General features: G+C 38.6%; 1 protein-coding gene across 4 annotated transcripts in view; it reads right to left on the bottom strand.

Annotated features, from left to right (window-relative positions):
* The window catches only part of ASCC3 (activating signal cointegrator 1 complex subunit 3), a 530,489-nt gene that overhangs the window by 217,414 nt on the left and 288,434 nt on the right, over positions 1-24,641 (bottom strand). For 3 of the 4 annotated variants that reach the window (XM_037894528.2, XM_037894526.2, XM_043542702.1), the window contains exon 14: positions 18,937-19,071. In XM_037894528.2, the coding sequence (XP_037750456.1) occupies positions 18,937-19,071 (135 nt within the window). Of the gene's footprint in view, positions 1-14,282; positions 14,754-18,936; positions 19,072-24,641 lie in introns of those variants that run through there. The other variant, XM_037894530.2, reaches the window with a different exon arrangement.

Here is a 24,641-nt window from a genome sequence, read left to right on the forward strand (position 1 = left end):
TCAAAAATCAACCACAAGAGGGGGAGGTTGCACACACTGAGTAAGTGACACTGGTGCTTTCAGTAAATTTATATTAACTATTAACTAATGTTTTTATTTTTTCACAAAATGTGAAAACTAAAGAGTCTCTGTAAAAATGCAAATTTTGTGTTTTTCCACGGCAAATAGATTTCTAGGATACCTGACTATGACAAAACAATTCCTCCATTCTAACTTTCAAACCATACTGTAGAAAAGATATTCACTATGCCATAGTGCTGTGGAAGTCAGAGCTCCCAGACATCCCTGTGGCCCAGACACACTTGGGCCACAATTTTTAATTTTTATTTAATTAAGAATTAAATAAATGGTCTGATTTTCAGAGATGCTAAGCACTTGCAGTTGACAACAGAGTTCAGTACGTATGCTATCCGCTCTTATCCTTGTCAACTCATTACCAAAACGTTGGGGTGGGAGAGAGATTTTTATAAAGAAACAACATATTTAAAAAAAATTATTTATGTATTCATGTCAGTTAAAAGGATGCTGACAGTAGGAACTATTTGGAATCACCCTCTTTACCACATATATAGTATCATTTTGATACACTTGAGTAGACAGAAGGTTTTTAGGTACTGGTATACAATCTGCCCCTTTTGTCTCTGAATCTGGGGTTTTTTTAATCTCTATATTCAAGAATTCAAATTTTGAAATATGATTTCTACAAGAATTAAGAAGCAACTTAACTAATTAAACATCCCTCCTAGGAGTAGATTATTGACTAGCAGTTGCAGTAACATATACTCTGTCCATTTTAAAAGGATGGTGAATAATTAGGAAGGGTTCAGCCAAGAGCCGCAAGAATGATTTGAGTTCTGGAAAATGTGCCTTACATGAGAGACTTAAGCATCTCAATTAATATAGCAAAGATAAGGTTAAAAAAGAGATCACATATCGAGGGACAAGATTTCTGAAAATAGAATTCTCTTTAAAGTATCAGAAAAAGGCATAACAAGAGCCAATGGCTGAAAATTAAAGCAGTTAAATTCAAAATGGATGTTAGGTACAATTTTTTTTTAACAGTGATGTTAATTACTCATTGAAACAATTCAGCAAGGGAAGTGGTGGATTCTCCATTACTTGAAGTCTTTAAATCAAGTCAGGATGTCTTCCTAACAAATGTGGTCTAGTTCAACCAGTAATTTTTGGGCTTGATACAGAATTACTGGATGAAATTCTATACTCAGTAGTATGTAGGCAGTCAGAGTAGATGATCATAACAGAATCCATATTTGTTTGACTTCTGTAGACTATTAAAACTGGATACAATAACATCTTAATATTAATGAATGAAGAAAACAAGACAGACTAGTATAAGATATACATCTATTATTTTATCTACATTTTTAATCACCCAATTAGTCAATTGTATATATTTAAGAAATATTTCTTTCCCTAATTGCAAAAATCCTGAGCATAGGAAAAAAGACTCAGGGGGAAAAAAAGTATGTGCCATATGTTGTGAGCTAAGACTACTAAGGTCTAACTTTGGTGCTTAAATTGGGCACCTAAATCATCATGCACACAACTAAATGGGGAGCTTGATTAGCAGAGATGTTGAGCATCATAATTCTCACGGTAATCAATGAGTGTTGGGGATGCTCGGAAACTCTAAAAACCAAGCTACTTATTTGGGCAGCTCCTTGCAGTCTCTTAATTTATAGAGCAATAATATAATATGTTAAAAAGAACAATGGCTTTGTTCTGAATATCCCAAACTGTTTGTATGTGATTCTTAGAACATACATGTTTTGGATGATCTCCCTGAAAATTTATATAGTATTTTATATACTAAAATCTTACACAAAATATAAATTTAGGACATTAAAACTCAGGGCAATTTACATTTAAAATACTGTATTATCGCTTTATAAAATGATCTGAATGTAGCTGGAAAAGCAGTTCCCCAAAAAGCCACTTTGAAATTGGCATACTTGAGTTTTGAATTAGATTTTTAAAACAGACACGCTTTGTTATTTTAATGTGATGAAGAAACACATTGCTTAGCAGGATAGGACACCTTATAAGATCACCCATGCAGATGTAAAGGATAAGGAGCTTTTGTGTACCTCTCTCTTTGGAAAAGGAAAACAATGGTGTGAAAAACATACCCTTAGATTCAACTAAAAAACAAATAAATGGTAGCTGTAATGTTTTGTCTATACAGAATTATTTAATTCCTATATGTAACAGACTGCATTTAAGATGACAAATGTTTCTCATAAATATGTGATTATTCCTTTATTAAAAAGCTAAGCATATCCTTTGTTTATTTTAAACATATATGGTTTTATGCACAAAGGACTTTAATAAGCACACATTATATCCCCTAAAAAGTGCAAATGTGCACCCTAATTATTCCTAGTCACTAAGGACCCTGGACAAGCAGAGAAAATACTAATTCAAAAGAGGCACTACTATAAAAAAAGTCTACAGGGATAAAACTGCATTGGGGTATAAAGGACCAATGAGCAACTTTGACATACCCAGGATACAAAACAGACTAATGACTATTTGTGTCACCTTTGCGCTGCAACCTTAGGTGCTTTACAATGCCTGCTGAAGGAGCTCCCACCTGGGTCACTCAAATAGCCTTCCAGCATGCAAGCCACACCCTGAGTGCCTGTGTGTAAATGCAGCCTTCCAGCCACACTTGGGTTACAGTCTGACTCTCACCAGACTTGGTTATACCGCAGGGTGACACCAACACATCCCCAGTCCCAGATTTCCTCCGAGAAATGTGTGTCCTGTGCTGCCTTTGCCCTCTCCTGTACAATACAAGCTTATATAAAGTCCATCATTTAATTAATAGAAATGATATGCACATAATTTGCCACCCCATATGGAGCATCTCAAACACTTCATTTCAAACACACTGCATCAGATAAAACAAGTTTATACTAGATTAGAGAAGAATAGATTTTAAGTGAATAGAAGTCATGAGGCATAAATATCAGAAATGATTACAAGAAAAATAAAGATAAAATGCAACTAATGCCTAACTTAAACTATGTCAAGTTCAAAGTAAAGTTTTTCTCACCACAGTCTCTCAAACAGGCTTACTGGCCACACTTCTTAGGCCAGGACCTCTTCTTCTGTTTAATGGCTGCTTCCTTTGTTCCTTTTGGTGCAGTGAAACAATGGACAGAGAGCGAGGAGGAGGGGGGCCCTTGGGGTGTCTGCCCCTTCTTTTTACAGTCCTTTCCCAACTTTAAGAAGCATCCCCAGCTTGGAGCATGGCAATAGGCAGTCTCTAAAATGTAGATTTTTCATGCACACCCCCTTTCCTGACCCTCAAAATGGCCATTTAACAGGTAATGGTGCTTTAGCCTTGTTTACAACTGGCTGAGGCATCAGCTTGCCCTTTGTCTCTGAGGAAGTGGTTTGATCACTCCCCAGACTTAGAACATATTTTAGTAACACCATACAGTGGAATCTTATAACTTTACTTACAATGTTTCCACATTTTATTTTACAAGGACAATAATGAGTACCAAATTATGAGTTTTCAAAGTATACCTCACCAGTCAAACTTTATACAAAGATAACTATAATAGTGGACACAGGTATATTCTGTCACAGCAAGTATTTGATTTTTATTCAGCTTTGAAATGTTTTTTTCAATAGCACAACATTATAGAATATATAGTAATAAAATTAGGTAAGTAGCTATGAAGCAAAATAAAAGCAATCCTTCTTAAAACAAACAAATATATTGTTATCAATATGTTTTGCTGAAGCTTTTCTTTGCGGATATGTTCACTCAGCCTCAAATTAAACAATTCTAAGTTTCCAAAAGTATGTTGCTAACACTTTCTCACTCAGCAAAGTAAAAAGGTTATAAAGAAAATCCTTATTTTCCATTTTCACTCATCATGAGAGAGAACACTTTTTAAAAAAAAAAACACTATGAAATGGCAGAATTCATTACAACTTCATATCCAGCTAAAACTTGGCATTTAAATACCAAAGTGCAGAGGGGAAAATGTACTAAGGCTACTAGAAGCATTAAACTCTTGCACTTCGGAACAAGGTTACATTTGAGTGAAGTCTTTGACACATTGTATTGCATATATATTTTTACTATTTTCTTAAGTGATAGTTAAAACTTTGAATACAAGAGCAAAAATAAAACTTTTCCCTATACTTCAGCACACCAGAGCTTCTTTTCCTCCTCCTTTGTCTCCCATGGCATTGAAAATGTCATTACATTTTCACTAATGAAGGAACAACTGGGTACCTTCAGAGGAAAACATTATTTCCTCTTAGTAAAGACTTGCTGTTTGTTAACAGCTTGGTTCTAACTTATACAGCACACTGCTGCTATCAGGTAGTCATTAGATGAACATCTTTAATGTGCTAAATTGGAATTTGTTGGACTATAAACATCTGTGATGGGGCTTACCCCCTACTACCTGGAAAGATAGCCAATGCACCCAGTTAGTCGTACTTTGCACCTGGGAGGGTGAGGAGCTAACTGGCTCCCTACCAGAGGCGGCGGGACTAAGCCTTAAGAAGCTCAGTTGAGGGAGATACTCCAGAAGAGACAGGTCCCTCTGGCTCAGAGAAGCCTAGTGTTAGCGTAACAGCTTGGGTTAATGTGGGCAGCACACTACAGGGGGATTGTAGGCTCCCGCAGGGGAAGCCCCAAGATAGGGCTGGTGTAAGTATGCGGAGAGGACTTCAGTAGCCCAAGGGGGCAGGAGAAGTATCCAGATTCATCTTGTCTTGTTTGTGATACCCCGGAAGAGGTTTGAACTTGGTGCTTGGCTGGAGAACTGAGCTTCAGAAGACCTAGAGTCAGAGGCAGGCAGGCAGCAAGCAGGAAGCACTGAAGATGGAGATAGCAGCAACATCCAGCACCAACGCAAGCTCTCACTCCAAGGGTGAGAGCTTTACCACAACATCTCCTAATTTAGCATTAACCAACTGCAGACCTTGTTAAGCAATGTGACCATATAAAGCCAACTTCTCTAACGGTATAAATTTGCACAGCTCTATGGAAGGCAAATGAGGTCTGCCAATTTCCCTCAGAAGAGATTTTGGTCCCAAACTATTTCCAATATCTAATCTCGTATCTGCCAATTTATCCACCTTGAGGGTAACAGGTAAACCAATGAGGCTATCCAGAAGGAAATAGTGTCCTGGCCATGCAGAAGGAAACACAAGATGCAGGGGATGTGGTTTAATTAGGCCACAATTTTATTAACATACATGGAAATGCCCGGCAATAAGTTTTAGGGATCAGGTCATCATTCTTTCCTAAATAGTTTTCACCTATTTGGGAGGGCTGCCATCAGCCATCCCCCTTCCTAACCTGGGACTCCGCTGCTCTTCTTTTGTATGAGGGTTAACAGGCTGGAATAAAAGGTTTTTTCCCTCCATCCTATCGCAGATGTTAGGAGGCCAAACCCATCTCCCTTTTCCTGACATCCTTATGGGCTGCCTCCCCCTAAATCCACCTCCAACTCCTGTTTATCAGGGAACTATATCAGTAATGAGTACCCAGACAGGACACCTGGTATTTCCGACCTATCCTCTAGGTTAACCCACTTGGTCCCTGCACTGTGATGGAGAAGGAGAAAAAACCACCCCACCTCTGACAATCTGACAGTCAGGGAAAAATTCCTTCCCAGACCGACAAGAAAACAGGCAACTAGTACCAGGCTCACCACAGATTATAAAAGCCAGGTCCTACTCTGGTCACATTGCTGGAAGGGAGGTTGCTGCTGAGCCATGACAAATGAGAGAGGGGCATAGCTTTGGAATGGTTATAAATACCTGCTCCCCTCTCCCCCGGTGTACATTCTGGGTCAGTGCCCCACCCATCTGGTCCAGCCACTTCCTGTTCCCCCCTCGACTCCACTCTGGTAAGTACCCCATTCCCTTTCCTCATAACCCAAATGTAGTAGAGACCCCCTAAAAGAGTCCCAACTCCTTTTTTTCTGCCATCTAGAAAGACCAACCACATTCAGTTGCGGTGAGCACAATGTCACGAACTGGCATGGCAGCAGCTGTATTTACCAGCTTAAATAAGATTTGGTCATTGAAAATCTACAATTTAAAGACTAAACTATGAATCTTCAACTGAATGTTATTTTATTTTTAACGTATGGATGAGAAAGCTGGAAACCCACCGAAGGTACACACAGATGTCTAAATACATACAAAAACAAATGCCTTAGAAAAATACTAGGAATTAAATGGAGTATATTTATAACAAATGCCAAGATTCAACAAAGTTCAACAGCCCCTTATCTCTAAAATTACCCAGAAAAGAAGATGGAAATATTTGGATCGTGTGGTAAGAGTAGTAATTTCCTTTCATAAAACAGAATGGCTAATGCTAAGTTTTCAAATGGGATTTGCTCTCATAGTATACTCTCATCAGAAAGTCTCTAAAAAGGATATTCTTTTATTCATCTGACAGCTTTATTGACAGAAATCTCCTTTCTTTTGGGATAGTATACTGATCTTCACTAATCTACTTAAGGATACTGCTACTGAAGAATTTCCAAAGTTGGGCACCCGGAGTGCATGTACACTCACAGTGAATATCCATTGGGACCAGCACTCGAAGAAGAATTCCTTGCTATTGTGGTACTGTATACCTAAAACTAGAAAAGATTTCACCATGACTCCAGGACTTCACCAGTGATCTGAAGCACGAAGCCACAGATCATCAAGTTGGAGGGAAGTCAGAGTGTTGAAAAGTTCCTCAAAGTGTTTGCCCTTCTTAATTACATAACATCGGTCTTTACTGGGTTATGTTTAAGTTAAATACTCTTAACTTCCATATTGACTGCAAGAACTTTAAAATACCTTAATTTCTAAACTAAAAAGAAAATTGTAATAATTATAAAACAAATATGGAATTTCAAATATTCATTGTACATGTGAAATTTAATGCAGCCTAATGTATTTGGATACAAATCCATTTTATTTTATCGTTTTTAACAACACATCAAATACTGGATGTTATTAATAAAAATAAAATGAGAATTTGCATGGAAATAATTACATGTCAAACAAATGGGCAAATAGCAAATATTTGATGGTCTCTAAAAATTCATTTCCTAATCATTTAAAAACATTTGAGAAACAATTAAGTGAATAAGTGGGACTGCTTTTGAGTTTTAAAGGGCGGGGGGAGGGCAAAGGCTACAAAATGCTATGGACTGTACTTATTCCAGCTCGGTGGTATCCTTTAGTAAAGTTCACCTATGCCTATTTGGTCCAGGCTGGAAGATGAATGATGCAGGTATTACTTCTGTTTTAAGTTACACTGAAAATTGAAAAGAAGTACTTGTGGCACCTTAGAGACTAACCAATTTATTTGAGCATAAGCTTTCGTGAGCTACAGCTCACTTCATCGGATGCATACTGTGGAAAGTGTAGAAGATCTTATTATATACACATAAAGCATGAAAAAATACCTCCTCCCACCCCACTCTCCTGCTGGTAATAGCTTATCTAAAGTGACCACTCTCCTTACAATGTGTATGATAATCAAGGTGGGCCACTTCCAACACAAATCCAGGTTTTCTCACCCCCCCCCCCCCACACACACAAACTCACTCTCCTGCTGGTAATAGCTTATCTAAAGTGACCACTCTCCTTACAATGTGTATGATAATCAAGGTGGGCCACTTCCAACACAAATCCAGGTTTTCTCACCCCCCCCCCCACACACACACACAAACTCACTCTCCTGCTGGTAATAGCTTATCATAATCATACACAATGTAAGGAGAGTGGTCACTTTGGATAAGCTATTACCAGCAGTAGAGTGAGTTTGTGTGTGTGTGTGGGGGGGGGGTGTGAGAAAACCTGGATTTGTGTTGGAAGTGGCCCACCTTGATTATCATACACATTGTAAGGAGAGTGGTCACTTTAGATAAGCTATTACCAGCAGGAGAGTGAGTTTGTGTGTGTGTGTGGGGGGGGGGGGTGAGAAAACCTGGATTTGTGTTGGAAGTGGCCCACCTTGATTATCATACACATTGTAAGGAGAGTGGTCACTTTAGATAAGCTATTACCAGCAGGAGAGTGAGTTTGTGTGTGTGTGGGGGCGGGGGGGGCGGGGTGAGAAAACCTGGATTTGTGCTGGAGAGTGGCAGGAGAGTGGGGTGGGAAGAGGTATTTTTTCATGCTTTATGTGTATATAATAAGATCTTCTACACTTTCCACAGTATGCATCCGATGAAGTGAGTTGTAGCTCACGAAAGCTTATGCTCAAATAAATTGGTTAGTCTCTAAGGTGCCACAAGTACTCCTTTTCTCTCTCTGAGAGCTCTTTAAATTCAAATGAGGTTTAAGAAGAAAATCTATTATTTTCCTCTCCATCTTCTTCCTTCCCATTTCTCTAACAAGCTGAATCCTATGAATCAGTGGTTTTCAAACTTACTTAATCACAGACGCTCCCCGTCTCTGTGGTGGTTTACGCCCCACTTCTGCCACACGAGCACACATACTGATACAAAATAATCAACATGCAACTTTCACTAAATATTAAAAACAGTAAGGCATTGATTCAAACAGGGCCAACAATCCATTGTAATAAGAGCAAAAGCAAAACTGCAATTGTTTTCAATGCTAACAATTAAATGTGCACACCATGGCGTAACAAACGGATTAACGTACAGCTAGCAATGGATTTGTATAATGCTATTCAAGCTTAACAGAAATCTGTCAAAACACACAGCACCATCTAGAGTCAATGCACAGAGACATTTGAAGACTTGATATGTCTGGAGGAATCTGCTTTGTTAGTTATTCATTGCTGTGGGTAAAATGTATGCAGTAATTCCCCCCCCCCCCCCCCAAAAAAAACAAAAAAAACATAGTAAGAGAATCAAAAAAGAACCACCGTGGCTAAGCAACACAGTAAAAGTAGCAGTGAGAGGCAAAAAGGCGTCCTTTAAAAAGTTGAAGTTTATAGAAAGGAGCATAAACACTGGCAAACAAAGTGTAAAATATAATCAGGAAGGCCAAAAATGAATTTGAAGAACAAATTTGAAGAATTTGAGTCTAAAGACTCAAAAAGTAATCACTTTTTTTTTTTTTTTTTTTAAAGTACATCAGAAGCAGGAAGCCTGCTAAACAACCAGTGGGGCCACAGGACGATTGAGATGCTAAAGGAGCACTCAAAGACGATAAGGCCATTGCGGAAAAACTAAATGAATTCTTTGCATTGGTCTTCTCGGCTGAGGATGTGAGGGAGATTCCCAAACCTGAATCTTTCTTTTTAGGTGACAAATCTGAGAAACTGTCCCAGATTGAGGTGTCATTCAAGGAGGTTTTGGAACAAACTGATAAATTAAACAGTAATAACTCACCAAAACAAGATGGTATTCACCCAAGAGTTCTGAAAAAACTCAAATGTGAAATTGCAGAACTAGTAACTGTGTGGTTTGTAACCTATCATTTAAATCAGCTTCTGTACCAAATGACTGGAGGATAGCTAATATGTCGCTTTTTTTTTTTAAATTAAAAAAAGACGCTGGGAATGGGTGACAGGATATGGATCACTTGATGATTACCTGTTCTGTTCATTCCCTCTGGGGCACCTGGCATTTGCCACTGTCGGGAGACAGGATACTAAGCTAGATGGACCATTGGTCTGACTCAGTATGGCTGTTCTTATGTTTTTTTACACTGCATGCCTCTTCCAGCAGCATGTAGATATAAACAGAGGTAGCCCTCTTAGCATGGGTTTAAATAGCAGCATACATCTACGCGGTATAACTTAGGATGGCAAAGACATGCCTGAAGTATGTGGTTATGTACCAGAGTACATGCCCTACACGGCTCTTAACTCACCCATGCAGTGAGTCCCTGTGTATACTACTATTTTTAGCAGTGTAGTATCCCGCTGACTCCCTGTAGCTAGAGCCCTTCCTGCTGCAGGGAAAGACTTCAGCAATGAGGAAAGGCTCCACCAACTCCCTGTTGCTGGAGACTTTACTTGCGTCAGGGAAAACTTGACAGTGGGGAGCTGCTGAAACCTTTCACTGTCATGTAGCTACACACCACAGTATGGACACAGCTTGCTTTTCACTGTGGTGTGTTGCTACACATACCCTACATGCTGACACCAGTGGTTTATACTGTATTCTATGGCTACGTCTACATCCAAGTTATATTTACTGAAAAACAAATATGACAGGGAAGTAAAACATGTTGTCTGGGTTCTGAAAACACCTCTTTTAGCAACTGGAGAAAGGAATACATACATGGTTTCACTAACATATATTCCCAAAATCTTCCACAAGTTGTACATCAAATTTAAAAACAATGGAAATGAGTTGAAACACCTATACCTAAAAATCTGCATAAGATTTACATTTTAGTTTCTAAAATTAGATTAAAAATGTATACTGTTCTTCTTCGTCTACTAATAAAAACTAATATGCATAAGTAGAGAAAAGAGCTATTATGGAAATGTACTTGAATCTAGGACAGCATAAAATGTGTTCACTAATTTCATTATTAGCTACAGTTATTATAAAGTTTGTGAATATTTTATTAAACTATTTATCTAATTACAGTATGTTTTCTTAAATAAATAAATAAATAAGTTTTGCTTTATGTTTTACAGTAAATGCCAAACACAAAAATATGGCAGAAGTAATGCATTGCATTTTTCAGATATTGTTTACTATATTCATAATCTGGAAACATACCAACTCCAGCCCACATCCGCATTAAGTAACTGGTCTTATTCACATGAATTCAATGGAAACACTTATGTGAGAAAGGATTACTTACATGAGTAATGGTTGCAGAATGGCCCTTGATATATTCATACAGTTGAAGAGCAACTGTATATTTGTATGGTTTCAGAGTAACAGCCGTGTTAGTCTGTATTCGCAAAAAGAAAAGGAGTACTTGCGGCACCTTAGAGACTAACCAATTTATTTGAGCATGAGCTTTCGTGAGCTACAGCTCACTTAATCGGATGCATACTGTGGAAACTGCAGAAGACATTATATACACAGAGACCATGAAACAATACCTCCTCCCACCCCACTCTCCTGCTGGTAATAGCTTATCTAAAGTGATCATCAAGATCACTGGGCCATTTCCAGCACAAATCCAGGTTTTCTCACCCTCCGCGCCCCCCCCCCCCCCCACACACACAAACTCACTCTCCTGCTGGTAATAGCCCATCCAAAGTGACCACTCTCTTCACAATGTGTATGATAATCAAGGTGGGCCATTTCCTGCACAAATCCAGGTTCTCTCACCTCCTCACCCCCCTCCAAAAACCACACACACAAACTCACTCACCACACACACAAACTCACTCTCCTGCTGGCAATAGCCCATCCAAAGTGACCACCCTCCCCACAACGTGCATGAAAATCAAGGTGGGCCACTTCCAGCACAAATACAGGTTTTCTCACCCCCCCCCCCTTCCCAAAAAAACCACACACACACAAACTCACTCTCCTGCTGGTAATAGCTTATCCAAAGTGACCACTCTCCCTACAATGTGCATGATAATCAAGGTGGGCCATATATTTGTATGAATTCACAAATTAATTCCTTCATGTATTTTAAATTTAACAGTGCTGTTTATCATACAATAATAAACTTAATAGTAAAACCTAGATATTTCAAATATGCTACTCATCTTTTATAGTAGGTAATACTATCTAAAATAAAGAATCACCTGATATTGTTAGACCATTTACATTATTCTACGTTTAGACACTTCCTGTCTCAATCTGTATTCATCACACAGCTTTAAAATGAAATACTGTACGCAAATATTCAAACACATTTCCAAGAATGATTAATAATATTTTTAATATGATAGTTGCTGTGTGACAGGTTTTTACAGACTTCCAAGAATTCCCAGCCCTGTCCATTGAAATTTATTGAGCACCAGAATAAAATAGTTGAATTTTGATAAAGTTCCTTTCTTATTTTGGTATTTGTTTTATTAATTTACCTTCTCAAAAAGTTGAGGTAGTAAAATGAAACCCATAGTGTCTTGTTAAACTACAGTATGTAAAATTAATCTTCATATGACTCATATATTTTACCAATCACTTTTCATATTATACAGTTTCTATAAGCCTTCAGAGAAAAGAGAAGAGTAAGAAATATTTTCCCTACTACAATAATGCTACTTTAGAGTCAATTAAATAAGAGGGTCATATGAAACATCACAGAAGGACTTCCCAGATTTTTAATCACTATGAAGAACATTTTTTTTTGCTTTATTACAAAAATTAAAGAAGGTATGTACAAGGACTTTCATATAAATCTTTTAAAACAAAATCAGCTTATTTACAATCCTTTTGCACAGATAAACATTTGGGGCTGCAATCCTCAAACAATTTAAATTTTGATTTAAAACAGATGTTTGGATTCAGTCCAAACAAATGGATATTGAACACCTAAACAGTGAAACAGCAGGAGGACTCGCTATCACAAATTATTTCAGTGTCTTCTGTATTTAAGTATGATGGATAAATACACTTAGAGAACAGAAGGAGCTGTTTCAGACACTATACCAACCACCTAACCCTAATCAGCATTCACAAATGTTTTGATCTAAATCTACCACTGTTAATTTATATCATAGGGGTCACCTTAACAGTCTGTACAAGCTCAACTGACTTCCTCGGCATTACTATATATTCCAAATAATAATAAAAAAAAATCTGTATAGTCTCTAACTTTCCTATACTAATCACTGAAAAAAGAAGCAGGTTATACAATGAAGAGTTATAGGGAGGTCTAATACAGCACAATGATTTTCACTGAAAAAATTGCGACAGAATTGGGTGCACAAGTGAGCATTCTCAGCCAAATGAATTACATAGAGCATGCCTCAACCTGGCAAATTATCTTCCAACTTCCATTCACAATAAAGTTGCATGTCTTGAACTATACAAGCTATACTCTATTGTACAAGGGGAAAATATGTTTTCTATATATTAAAAAAACTCTTTTGTCTGAACTTTAGCACCTCCATGCTTTGGAGCAGGGACCAGAAATTTGGCAGAGTGGGTGGCTTTTGTGTAAGGCATGTGCCTGTTGTTGTCCCTGTGAAAACCTGCCAAAATTTGGCCCAGTTATAAGCCTTTGAAAAAATCACAGTTCGCATATTCTCAAAAGAGACTTCAATATTAGCTAAGATTTCTGATGATTCTGTCCTCACTGAGCATGCTCGTACCTCTTGTAATTCCTAGTGCTGATCAGACTGTGCATATACCATCCCCAGAGACCAAATGAGTGTGTAATCACTGGTGTGCATGTGCTGATCCACACAGAATATGAGTTGTTACAGCCCCAAGCTACAGAATCTTGTCTCGTTAGCTCAAGTTGTAGCAGCTCATCCGTTTGGCTCTGGAGGTCCCTCGTTCAAACCTTAGTGTGTTGGCCAAGAGGACCGGAATCACACAGACTTCAGCTCCTCTAAGTCCCTAGTGCAGACCAGACTGCATACGTGCCATCCTAACAGAGCAACTGAACGTGATCACTCTGGCGTAGGCCTAGAGGGGAGAAAAGCTGGACTTTTCCTGTAATGGTTGCTCCAAACTGGGCTGGGACCGGAACTGAGAGAAGGGACCTGTCTCTCCTGTGCTTTCAGTGACCCTCCTGCTTGTGCCCCAGGCAATGTGGAGGAGGAGGAAGAAGCCATCTGATCCGAATGCAGAGGGGGCAAAAGCCAGACTGGATGGGGGTGGGAGAAGTAAATTGGGATAAGGAATCTGGTGAGTAGAGTTCCCAACCTTTCTAATTGCAGAAAACTGAACACCCTTGCCCCACCCCTTCCCTGAGGCCCCCGCTTCTGCGAGGCCCTCACCCCCCACTCACTCCTTCTCCCCTTCCTCTGTCACTCACTTGCTCATTTTCACCAGGCTGGGACAGACGGTTGGGGTGAGAGAGAGGGTGAGGGCTCTGGCTGGTGCTGCGAGCTCTGGGGTGGGACAAGAAATGAGGGGTTCAGGGTGTGGGAGGGGACTCTGGGCTGGGGCAAGAGGTTGGGGTGTGTGGGGGGTGCGGGCTCTGGGAAGGAGTTTGAGTGCGGGAGCGGGTTCTGAGCTGGGGCAGGGGGTTGGGGCTCAGGAGCGGGTTTGGGGTATGGGCTCTTGGTGGTGCTGCTGACCTCAGGCAGCTCCCAGAAAGTGATTGCCATGTCCCTCTGGCTCCTAGGTTGAGGGGCGACCAGGTGGCTCTGTGCGCTGCCCCTGCCTTCAGGAGCCACCCCCACAGCTCCCATTGGCTGCAGTTCCTGGCCAATGGGAGATGCAGAGCTGGTGCTCAGGGTGGCAGGGACAGCGCGCAAAGACCCCTGGCCACGCTTCTGCCTAGGAGCCAGATGAACATGCCGCCACTTTTGGGAGCCCTGCGGAGCCGGTCATGGAGCCTGCCTGCCCCGCTGAGGCCAACCAGAGTTTTAGGGACCCAGTCAGCTGTGCTGACCGGAGCCACCAGGGTCCCTTTTCAACCAGGCATTCCAGTCGAAAACCGGATGCCTGGCAATCCTACTAGTGGTGATCAAGGGCTGTGGGGAGCCTGGAGGGGGAGAGAAACAGGAGAACAGTGGGTTGAAGAGACTGGAACTGAGACCTAAAGTGGGAAGGGGAGGCTGGAACTGTTTGGGCAAGGAGAATGGGACTAGGGATTAGTATGTGGAGAGGGAAGAGAGATCTGACAAGGAGATGAGACGTGATGAGGAAAAGCAGGGAGTCCTGTGGAAACAATAGAATGTGATTATGTAATTAAAGACTGTATCAAAATACAGACGCACAAGGGGGAAAAGCAAGGTTGCACAGGCAAGCTTATGCCTTAATTTTGAAATTTCCTAACTTCTAAGTGCTTGCTTGACTTTGCAACCTTAATAATGTTCTTTTAATGTATTTTTCTGCTATATATATATATATATATATATATATATATATATATATATATATATATATATATATATATATATAATTTGTAGATTAAACACTATACATTATAATTTTAATCTGTTGCCTGTCTAGTTTGATAAACTCCATTTTCAAATGCTGTCAATCTGTCACCTTTCATGAGCAAACAATCTATTAAATGTATTTTAAAAAATTATCATAAAAAACCCCATTCTAGTTATCCCCTCATATTTCCTAAAAGACTTTTGCTATACAAATCTGACCACAGAAAGCACAAGATTAGTTTTGGATGTTACAGAGAAAACCTGTCACAGACAGGAAATTATGAAAGTATAAATCTGCCTATTAATATAAATTTCTAGCAATATATACATTATAAATATATTTTTGGCTTAAGGAATTTCAAGTGAACAATTTTCTAGTTTAAATAGTTCAGGAAACAAATTATCTGTTCAAATTTGGGACTAATTTCTAAACTTCTGTGCACATTAGCAAACCATTAGGAATAGAATTTAAATTTTGCAGTGTGTTACAAAGTGAAATATGTTCAGCATGTCTGTTTATAATGCTGTCAACTTTTATGGATAGAATAGTTCTCGCTTACAAATCTGGCTGTAAACAACATACTAAAAAAATCCAGTACATATTCTCTGTAAAGATATTCTTGGCAGTTCAGAAATATGAACTGAACACCCACAAAACCTTAGTACCATTAAAAATTACTGGGTTGGAATAAAACTCTCCATATATCCTTCAACACAATATAAAGTAATTGTCAAAGGACACTTCAAAGACAACATAGTTATTTAAATGGAGCTATGGCATAGAGCCTAAAACACAAAATTCCTACTCCATAGGCGAGCTATGAATATCCTCAGTGGTAGAAGTTAACTTATATGTACATCAAACATGTACAACGATAATTAATGAACATGTCCCTCATTTTCAGATATTTAACTTTGGGTGGCAGAGGGAAGTTATTCCTAAGGGAAAACTCACACAACTTAAATATTATTCTAACAACTAGATTAAGAATTTATCACCAAAAATGTAAGTGTCATATATATATATAATACAATAAATTAACAATCATTTAGGATAACACTGTCTTGACATAGATACAAGGTCATTATTTAAATGCATGAGAAAGTTTACAAAAACTTTTAAGTCTTTTGCCTAAGTTTTATTTCTTATATTTTAGGAAACGTTTTGCCTTTTTTCAAAGATTTCTTTGGGATTGAGACACAAGCACCAATCATTATTACAGAGATATTGAGTTACTGTCAGTTTTTAACGTACTGTATACAGTTAGTCAATATTCAACTACTGTTGAAAGTACTATTGTCCTGTGAGCCATATGAATACTTCTGAAACCTGACCAGTGTTCATCTATAGTTTTATGGTACAGCTAACATCAAGCTGGGTTGGGAGACAGGCTGCTCTTGTAGGATTCAAATTGTTTTCCCATCACAGACTCTCAAGTCAGCCACTGTTTGGCGGGTCACCAACAGGGACTTAGAGGGAAAGTCATGCAGTATGAATGGGTGCAGATGTAAAGGATGGAGAAGTTTTACATTTTGAGTGGCTGTGAGGAACCTCCACAGTTTTGGAAGTTAAGATGAATGAATAAGACACACATCTAAATCTTTGATGTCTAGACAAGATGAACCAAACTCCCAGCCATTTCAAATGTATTAATCATTACTATGAACTCATTTCTCCTCCAAAAGTTTTGCTGTAATAGTCGTGTCCACTGCCTATTATCTACGAATGTAATGGTCACAAAGAAAGTGTGATGGACAAGTTCCTACTCATACAAACACAATGGGCTTGTCTACACTAAGGGGGCTACAGGGGCATAGCTGTAACAACCTTAGTGTAGATGCGTCACATAGTGCTGGAATAAATTTTTCCATTAATATAGGAACCCCACCTCCCTGAGCAGCAGTCGCTACAGCTATGTCTACACTACCAAGGCCATCGCGGCACAATGTAGATGTGTAGTGTAGACGCTATGTTGCTGGAAAGAGTTTTTCTGTCAACATAGTTTATCCACTTCTCTCAGAGGTGGTAGCTAGATGGATGGAAAAATTCTTTCATTGACCTAGCTACATCTACACTGGAGGGTAGGTAATTAACTAAGGCGCTCAGAGCACAATTTTTTCCTCAGCCCTGTGTGACATAGGTTGATCTAATTTTTAAGTGTAGACCAGACCTAAGAAAGCAGAAGCATTCTTCCATCGACCAAGCCAGAGGTTGGGTTGGCATAGCTAATGTTCTCAGAGGTGTGAATTTTTCACACCCCTGAGTGACATAGCTGTGTCTATCTAAATGTTTAGAGTAGACTGGGCCAATACCTTTTGAGTGTATTATGGTTTGGACAATGCCCTACAAGTACTTAGAGAATAGCCGTATTCTAGGTTTAAAGAGTGCCAGATCTGTGTAATGTTTTTAATTAATGGGTGAAGAATATTGCATATACCTTTCCCTGGCCTCGCCTGCTGCTTGGTTCTTTAATCCATTCACTGGTCTCCCTTTAACCGCATTGGTCAACAATAGTGGTGTTGGTGAAGTTTGAAGTTAACTGGCGTTTGTAATATACATCAAATTCCAAAAGGATATGCCTTCATTAGGAAACAATTCAATATAAAAAATAGGCCACAAGGGTTTCAATATCACTCTACTGATGCCAGATTGTATGGGACATTTATACTAAATAAACGTTTACTGTGGAAGTATTACCTAGCATTGTCGTCCTAGTTTTTATTAAAAGTAAACCTTAAACGGCAGCCTATCTGAAGCCAAAAAATATTAATGAGCTAATCATTTCAACCTCACATATTCAAAAAGATAAGCATTCAGGAAATGTAAAAACTATCTCTTTAAAAACAATCTGAAATACTGTTTTAACAACAACCTGGATTAAACTGAGATTATGCCAGCACTGACAAAAGTGATAATGCATTTGCCATATTTAGAGAAGTGCAATCAACACAGAATAAATAACCGTAGGATATTATAACACATATGCCACTGTTGAACTCTTCAAATGCAACTTTACTTAAGAAAAACATGTCAAATGATGACAATATAAATCTGTAAAATGAGCTCTCTTGAAAATCTCACCTATGCTACAGAAAACAAGCATCTGTTAGCTCAAGCTGTCTCAAACTTGAAAATGAAAATTTTATAATTATGTACATTCTTATATTAAAATCACATACTATCACGAGAAAATATATTCCACATGTATGGTATATGAACACTCAAACCTCAATAGACCTGGCATCCAAACAAACAAAATGTAAAAAGGATGCAAATACAACAGTACCCAAAATAGAGAGCACTGAAGTCACAGCTAACTCTGTAAGCCATTATGTCAGGAAACACCAAAATAGCATGCTACAATAAATTATTACACCTTACATTTCACTCTGATAGCAGACATATTTGGGCTCTGGTGAACTGCAAATGGAGCAATATCCCTCGATACTGAAAGCCTGCTGTGCTAGACTACTGAAACTAAATCTATCTAAGTCTATAGCTAGAAAAATCCAAGTCTGTCTGAACTGTTGGGTTAGAGAAACAGTCTGTCAGGTTGCTGAGTCCCAAGGCATTCTACATTATGCTCTGGATTGATGGGCAGCGATCGATCCAGTGGGGGTGTGTGTGTGTCAATTTATCGCGTCTAGTTTAGACGTGATAAATTGACTGCCAAGCGCTCTCCTGTTGACTCTGGTACTCCACCGGAGCAAGAAGCGTAGGCAGAGTCGATGGGGGAGCATCAGCCGTCGACTTACCACAGTGAAAACACCGCAATAAGTAGATCTAAGTACATCAACTTCAGCTACATTATTCACATAGCTGAAGTTGTGTAACTTAGATTGATCCACCCCCCACTCTCCCCCCCCCCCCCCCCCCCCCCCCCCCCCACCAGTGTAGACCAGGCCCCAGACAATCAGGGCTTTAAAGATTATCAACCATAAATTAATGTATCACTTACTTGTTTTTCAGCTTGTCCATAATCAGGTCCTTGGTTTGGCAAAAAGTAGCAAATATGACCATTGTTTTTTGCTTTCTCTCGAAGAGCCATGGCAGTTCGTACAGTGGCATTTCTAGCATGAACAAACACCATCACCTTAAGATACAAGGAAAGAGTTGTTGATAAATAACAAAACACTTAATAAAATAACTAAACTCCCCATGTGGTAATGAAGTTATTTCTGCTGAAATAACTGCACCTCTCTTTTATTGAGTAATACAAAAAGATTAGAAATGCTTCACCTCATATACTTCTGCAAAACCATTTAAATTTATACTAACCCTTCTTTATTAGTCTGCAAAAATACCAAAACAATTTCAAACAGCAACAAAGTACAATGTTTACCTATTTTAAGCAGCATACCTAAAAAACAGAGAGGAAGTGTTTCTCTAAAAGTATAAGAGGGAGATGAGAGTTTAGATGCCCAACTCCCATTGACTTCCAGTGTAAATTGGGTGCTTAATAGTCCTTTATACCTTTGAAAACCTCCTCCTCAACTGTTACATGTAGCAAAAAAAAAAAAATAAATCCTCATTTCGGGAGCAAATCCTGACCTCTACTAAAGGCTATTTTGCATTGCACAAAACAGCCTTACATGAAGCCTTAACTCGCTAACTGAGAATAGCTTTGGAGTAGAGGAATCCCAAGTGAGAAGAGAAGCTTTAAACATCCCTCAACGTAGGAAGAGCTCTTGTGAGGAAACTGGGTAGCCAAAATGCTGCCTGCACTCTGGGTCAACTGTTGCCAGAACAGTCCTTTAGAAGCTGTTGCTGCAGTGCCATCACAATTTAGAATATCTTTCAGACCCTAGATCTGTGAAATGCACTGTCTGCATATTTTGTATTAAATTACTAAATAAACTGGTAAATTAATGGCAATTTCTTTACCATAATTTCAAGAGACAGATACATAAATATCTACATTCACATAATAGCAAATCTGAAATTTTAAGCATGCTATCAGGAAATTCTAAATTAAGAAGAATATGGAAACATAATTGGTGTACACATTTCACCATCATGCACTAAGGAAAATGACCTCAATAGGCAGGGAAGAACATATACAGCTTTATTACAAAAGAACTTCATTATCTTCTATAACCTTAAATATAGGCATGTAGGATTTTGTACTACCATATGTATGTTGTGTGTTCATGTACTGAAAGATTATATTGCTAAAAGGGTGAAGACATCAACATATATATCTTTACAAAAACAACTCAGGTAATATATACAAAAGAGACATTAGGTAGAAAGGGGGCATTTTAAAATGAAGCAAAATTAGTGTGAGAATATATAATGGTACAATACAGTTGAGTAACCTTACCTATCAGTATGCAAATTCCAAACTTGCAACAACAACTAGAAAGACGTATGTTTCATAGTTTCACAGAGTTTAAGGCCAGAAGGGACCATTCGTTCATCTAGTCTGATCTCCTGTATATCAGAGACCATTAAATTCTATACTGAGTTTATACCTTTGAAATCCTTCCCCTCAACTGTTATATGTTATCCCCATGAAGGTAGGGAATGAACGGGAGAATTAATAGAGTCACAGATTCCAAGGCCAGATGCGACCACCCTGCCAGGCCAGCGGAACCTCCTCATCCAGGACACACACACACACACGCACACACAGGCTGCAGAAGTTTGCCCAGAGCCTAGATTTAAGCATATGTTTTAGTGATTTAATCTCATTTTTGACTCCAAGTGATGGGGAGTCCACCATCCGTATGCTGTTCCAGTGTTTAGTTACTCTCACAGCTGCAAAAATGAGTCTTATTTCAAGGCTGAATTTGTCTAAGTTCAATTTCCAGCCATGGGATTGAGTTATACCTTTGTCAGCAAGGTATAACTCTCCACTGTCAGTTATCTTCTGCTGTGTAAGGACCTATACACAGTGATCAAGTCAACTCTCAATCTTCTGTTCAATAAGCTGAATAAATTGAGCTCCGTACATTGGAAGGCCACCCCACATTGTAAGGCTTGTTTTCCAGCCCCTGAATCTATTTTGTAGCCGTTCTCTGAACCCTAATATTTCCATGTCCTTCTTGAACTGTGGGCACCAGATCTGGATGCAGTATTTTAGTAGCTCTCTTACCATTGCTGCATATAGAGGCAAGATCAAGTCCCTACTTCTAGATAGTCCACTTTTTATATATTCAAGGATTGCATAAACCATTTTTAACCATGGCATTGCACAGAAAGCTCATGTGACATGATTATTTATGATGATCCCCAACTCCCTGCTTTTCAAGATGGTACCTAATAGTATAGGGAATACTCAATAATGTACCCGTCTATATGACAAACTCATGGGCTCCAAATGTACAAAGTGAACCGATTTGTGAAAATATTCTATTGATGTGATTCAAACATGTTGAAAAAAGTTATATGGGTAAGAGACTAACTCCTTCCGAGTCTCAAACAGATTGTTCTGCAAAAAATCCAAACACCTCCCTCAAATAGCTAAATAACTAAAAATCACATCTTTCCTCTCAAAATACTAGCGAACTGATAGCTAGAGGACAACATCCAAAGCAAAAACATTGTTATACTACCCAACACAGTACACAATTCCTTCTTACGGTTTGACATTTATTTTGTGTTATACTCAGCAGGTCAAATACTAGAAAAACAGTATTTTACCTATGTACTTTCAGACCATTCTCCCTTAAAGCTAATGATACTGCTTTTCTTTTGCCCCACTGTATTACCTCCTTTACTTGGAGGAAGAATGTTTCAATTGTACTTGAAAATAAGGAGATTAAGTTTAACTTTATTCTTTGAGAACAACTTTCATCCTAATTCTTTAAGACCAAACTTCAAAACATTTTTAATTTCTCTTGAAGGAAGTATTATTATTAAAGATTTATTCAACACTATACATATTGAAATTCACAGTCCCTGTCTCAAAGAGTTTTCAATTTAAGAATGGACAAGTGAAGTCAGACCATAGGGTCAATAAGGGGATGGGATGGCATGCATAACATTGTGGTTACTTTGGTTGGTCATGCATGCTTCATTAGTTAATTATTTTATGATTCGATAATAATCCTTCATAGCATTATGGCTCTTGCAATTAGACCCCTTCATTTAACTACAAACACTCTTGGATGTGGTAAATACCACTGATGGCTGCATACCAATTTCCTGTTGTTCACATGCCACATAATGGCATAATCTTGTTTAAATTTCTCCAAAATCGGAGACATGCAGAGCTGTAAGGAAGTAGATTATGACCCTAAATATTCATTAACCATTTCAGTTTGACTTGTCAGTTTATCATTTTGTGATTTATTTTCTAGAACAGCTTGGATAAACCTAACTTAAAATGATCTCACTGCACACTAAGTGGTGGGGGCCCTTGTCTGGTTTGTTGGAAAAGGTGTGTGTCTTTTTAAAGACTGGAGAGCCAGGGAGTGATTTTCTGCTGCAGCTGACCCATCCCCACTTCCAGGTGACTGGAAGAGAGGGAGGACTAGGTAGGTCTATGCCAGGGCAGAAAAACCAATCTTTTACCTGGACTAGGTAGAGCAGCACCCATCCTCCTACCCACTGAAGTGGTGAAACTGCAGGTTTTCTCAGGCTCCACTGTGGGCATTGTGCTAATTGCGCCTTTCTCAGGGGGCTGGAAAGGAATTTTTCCCTCACTGCCAGATTGGCCAAGGGGAAGTGTTTTCCCCCCCCCATCTTCCCCACAGTGGGGTGGGAGGCTTAGTTGAGCAGCAGAAACAGGGTTCTTATGACTGGTAAGGCAGGGGCCAATCCCCCACCTGCATTTGAGGGCAGGGGGTGGTGAGGTCCCAGCAGCGGGTTGTCTGGGGACCAGGATGGTTGATGGGGAAGACTCATGGAAGCCTCCCAGGTACATATTGAAATTATTATGAATTACCTTTCACTGTACACTTTTATCTGCCAGGTATTCCCAACCATTTAAGAATTAAGTTGTGACCTAATTAAACACCATCCAGTGTCTCCTGTCCTTCCAGCATAGCTAGACAACAACAATTTCCTTTTATAAAAGGATCCATTTCCTACAACTCCCCACCACAAACACTAAGCTCTCATATCATAGGCTTGTGTGTTGACAGGCTTCACTTAAGACACTGCAAGGTTTTGAACATCTAAAAATGTACTTGATTTTATCATTTGTTGATTTGTTTCCTTATTTAAAAGAAGCGATATGAACGTTTGAATCTATACAATGAAACAACCCAATTTGATCTGACAAAAATACCTGCAAATAATCTCGATAAGATAGCACTGAAAGCTGAGAAGTAGTTCAAGTGAAGTAGGTATAAGGACTTAATTCAGGACAGGAACTGTAGCTTCGAGCCAAGTAATTTTTTTGTTGGAAAAGGTGTGTGTCGGGGAGAGGGGGGAGCTTTAAAATTAAAAGAAAATATAGTCGTATTTGACATTTTAATGCTGGTTGCTTAAAAAGTGGCACAGATGCTTTAGCTATATTTTTGTTTTATGATTTAACCACCAAATGGGTTTGTTCACTAGTTTTACATACAATTTAATCTGTTTCAGACTCAATTTTCATGTTCATTCTTGCAGCAATTTTGGAATGGCCTATTTCTAGCTCCAAAAAGGTTGTGTCCCACATGACATTTATATAGCATTAGAATTTATTTAGTTGAAGTGTATTAAAATAAATATTTCTGCATATTTTGGCATCATATTGATAAACACGGAGTTTGTTCTTCTCATTTTTAGTAAACTCGTTATCCAATAACAAGCAAAGTGTGTTGTGACTTTGTTTTCCCCTCCTCCCTAAAATTGCTACAAGCTTTGTGACACAAAGGTTTAGGACAAAAATGATTTTGTTGAGGAAAAGGAGAAAGAGAAAGCTCAAGAAAGAAATCTTTAAAGTTTGGAAGGGACATCACCTGGATAAGAATATAAAAAAACAAGCTCAAGTCTGTAAGCAAGTATATATTTAAATCCAATAGACCCTGTAATTAACCAGGACCTGCCATTTGTGCTAGTTTTAATAAAATAAGAAGAGAGAGGGATCTTAGGAAGCAAAACCAAACTACACAAACCACACTTTCCCAAATATGATTTGGGTATAATACTGTGGTAACCTTCGCACATCAAAGCAGCAGCAGGAAATCAAGTTGGATGTAGCCATAAGCCAGTAACAAATAAGTGAGGGATGGTGCAGAACTAGGGGACCTGGTACACCATGTCCGCTGTTGTTTACAAGTTCTTTTGGTATTTAATTATTTAGAAATAGGACATTAAAATTAAATATATTCATTCATTCTTTGGTGTATTTTAAAGAATTGACATGTTTGTTTAATTTGGGAAAATGTTTTACCCTCTTTCCATTATTTTATTAGTCAATTTATATTCATGATTAAATAAAATAAATAGGTAAGACTTTGAAGACTGGTATGATCTTTCTTGTAGCACATCTGTTTAAACTAAAGAAAATACTTTGAAAAATTACACTCTCTAGCCTCAAGTGAAAGTACAATTATTGATTAGGTCAGAGTAGATTGCCCAGTTATTAGCAGGCTTAGTTTTATGAGGAAACCTAAGCATAAAAATTAACCTGATGCCGAAAAGAGTTAAAATAAGAATGAAAGACACATGACCTCAGTATGTGTTTTAGCTTCATCTACTCTAATTGTACTAACGTGGAAGTCCCAT

The sequence above is a fragment of the Chelonia mydas genome, chromosome 3 (genome assembly GCF_015237465.2).
Source record: "Chelonia mydas isolate rCheMyd1 chromosome 3, rCheMyd1.pri.v2, whole genome shotgun sequence".
Lineage (NCBI taxonomy): Eukaryota > Metazoa > Chordata > Testudines > Cheloniidae > Chelonia > Chelonia mydas.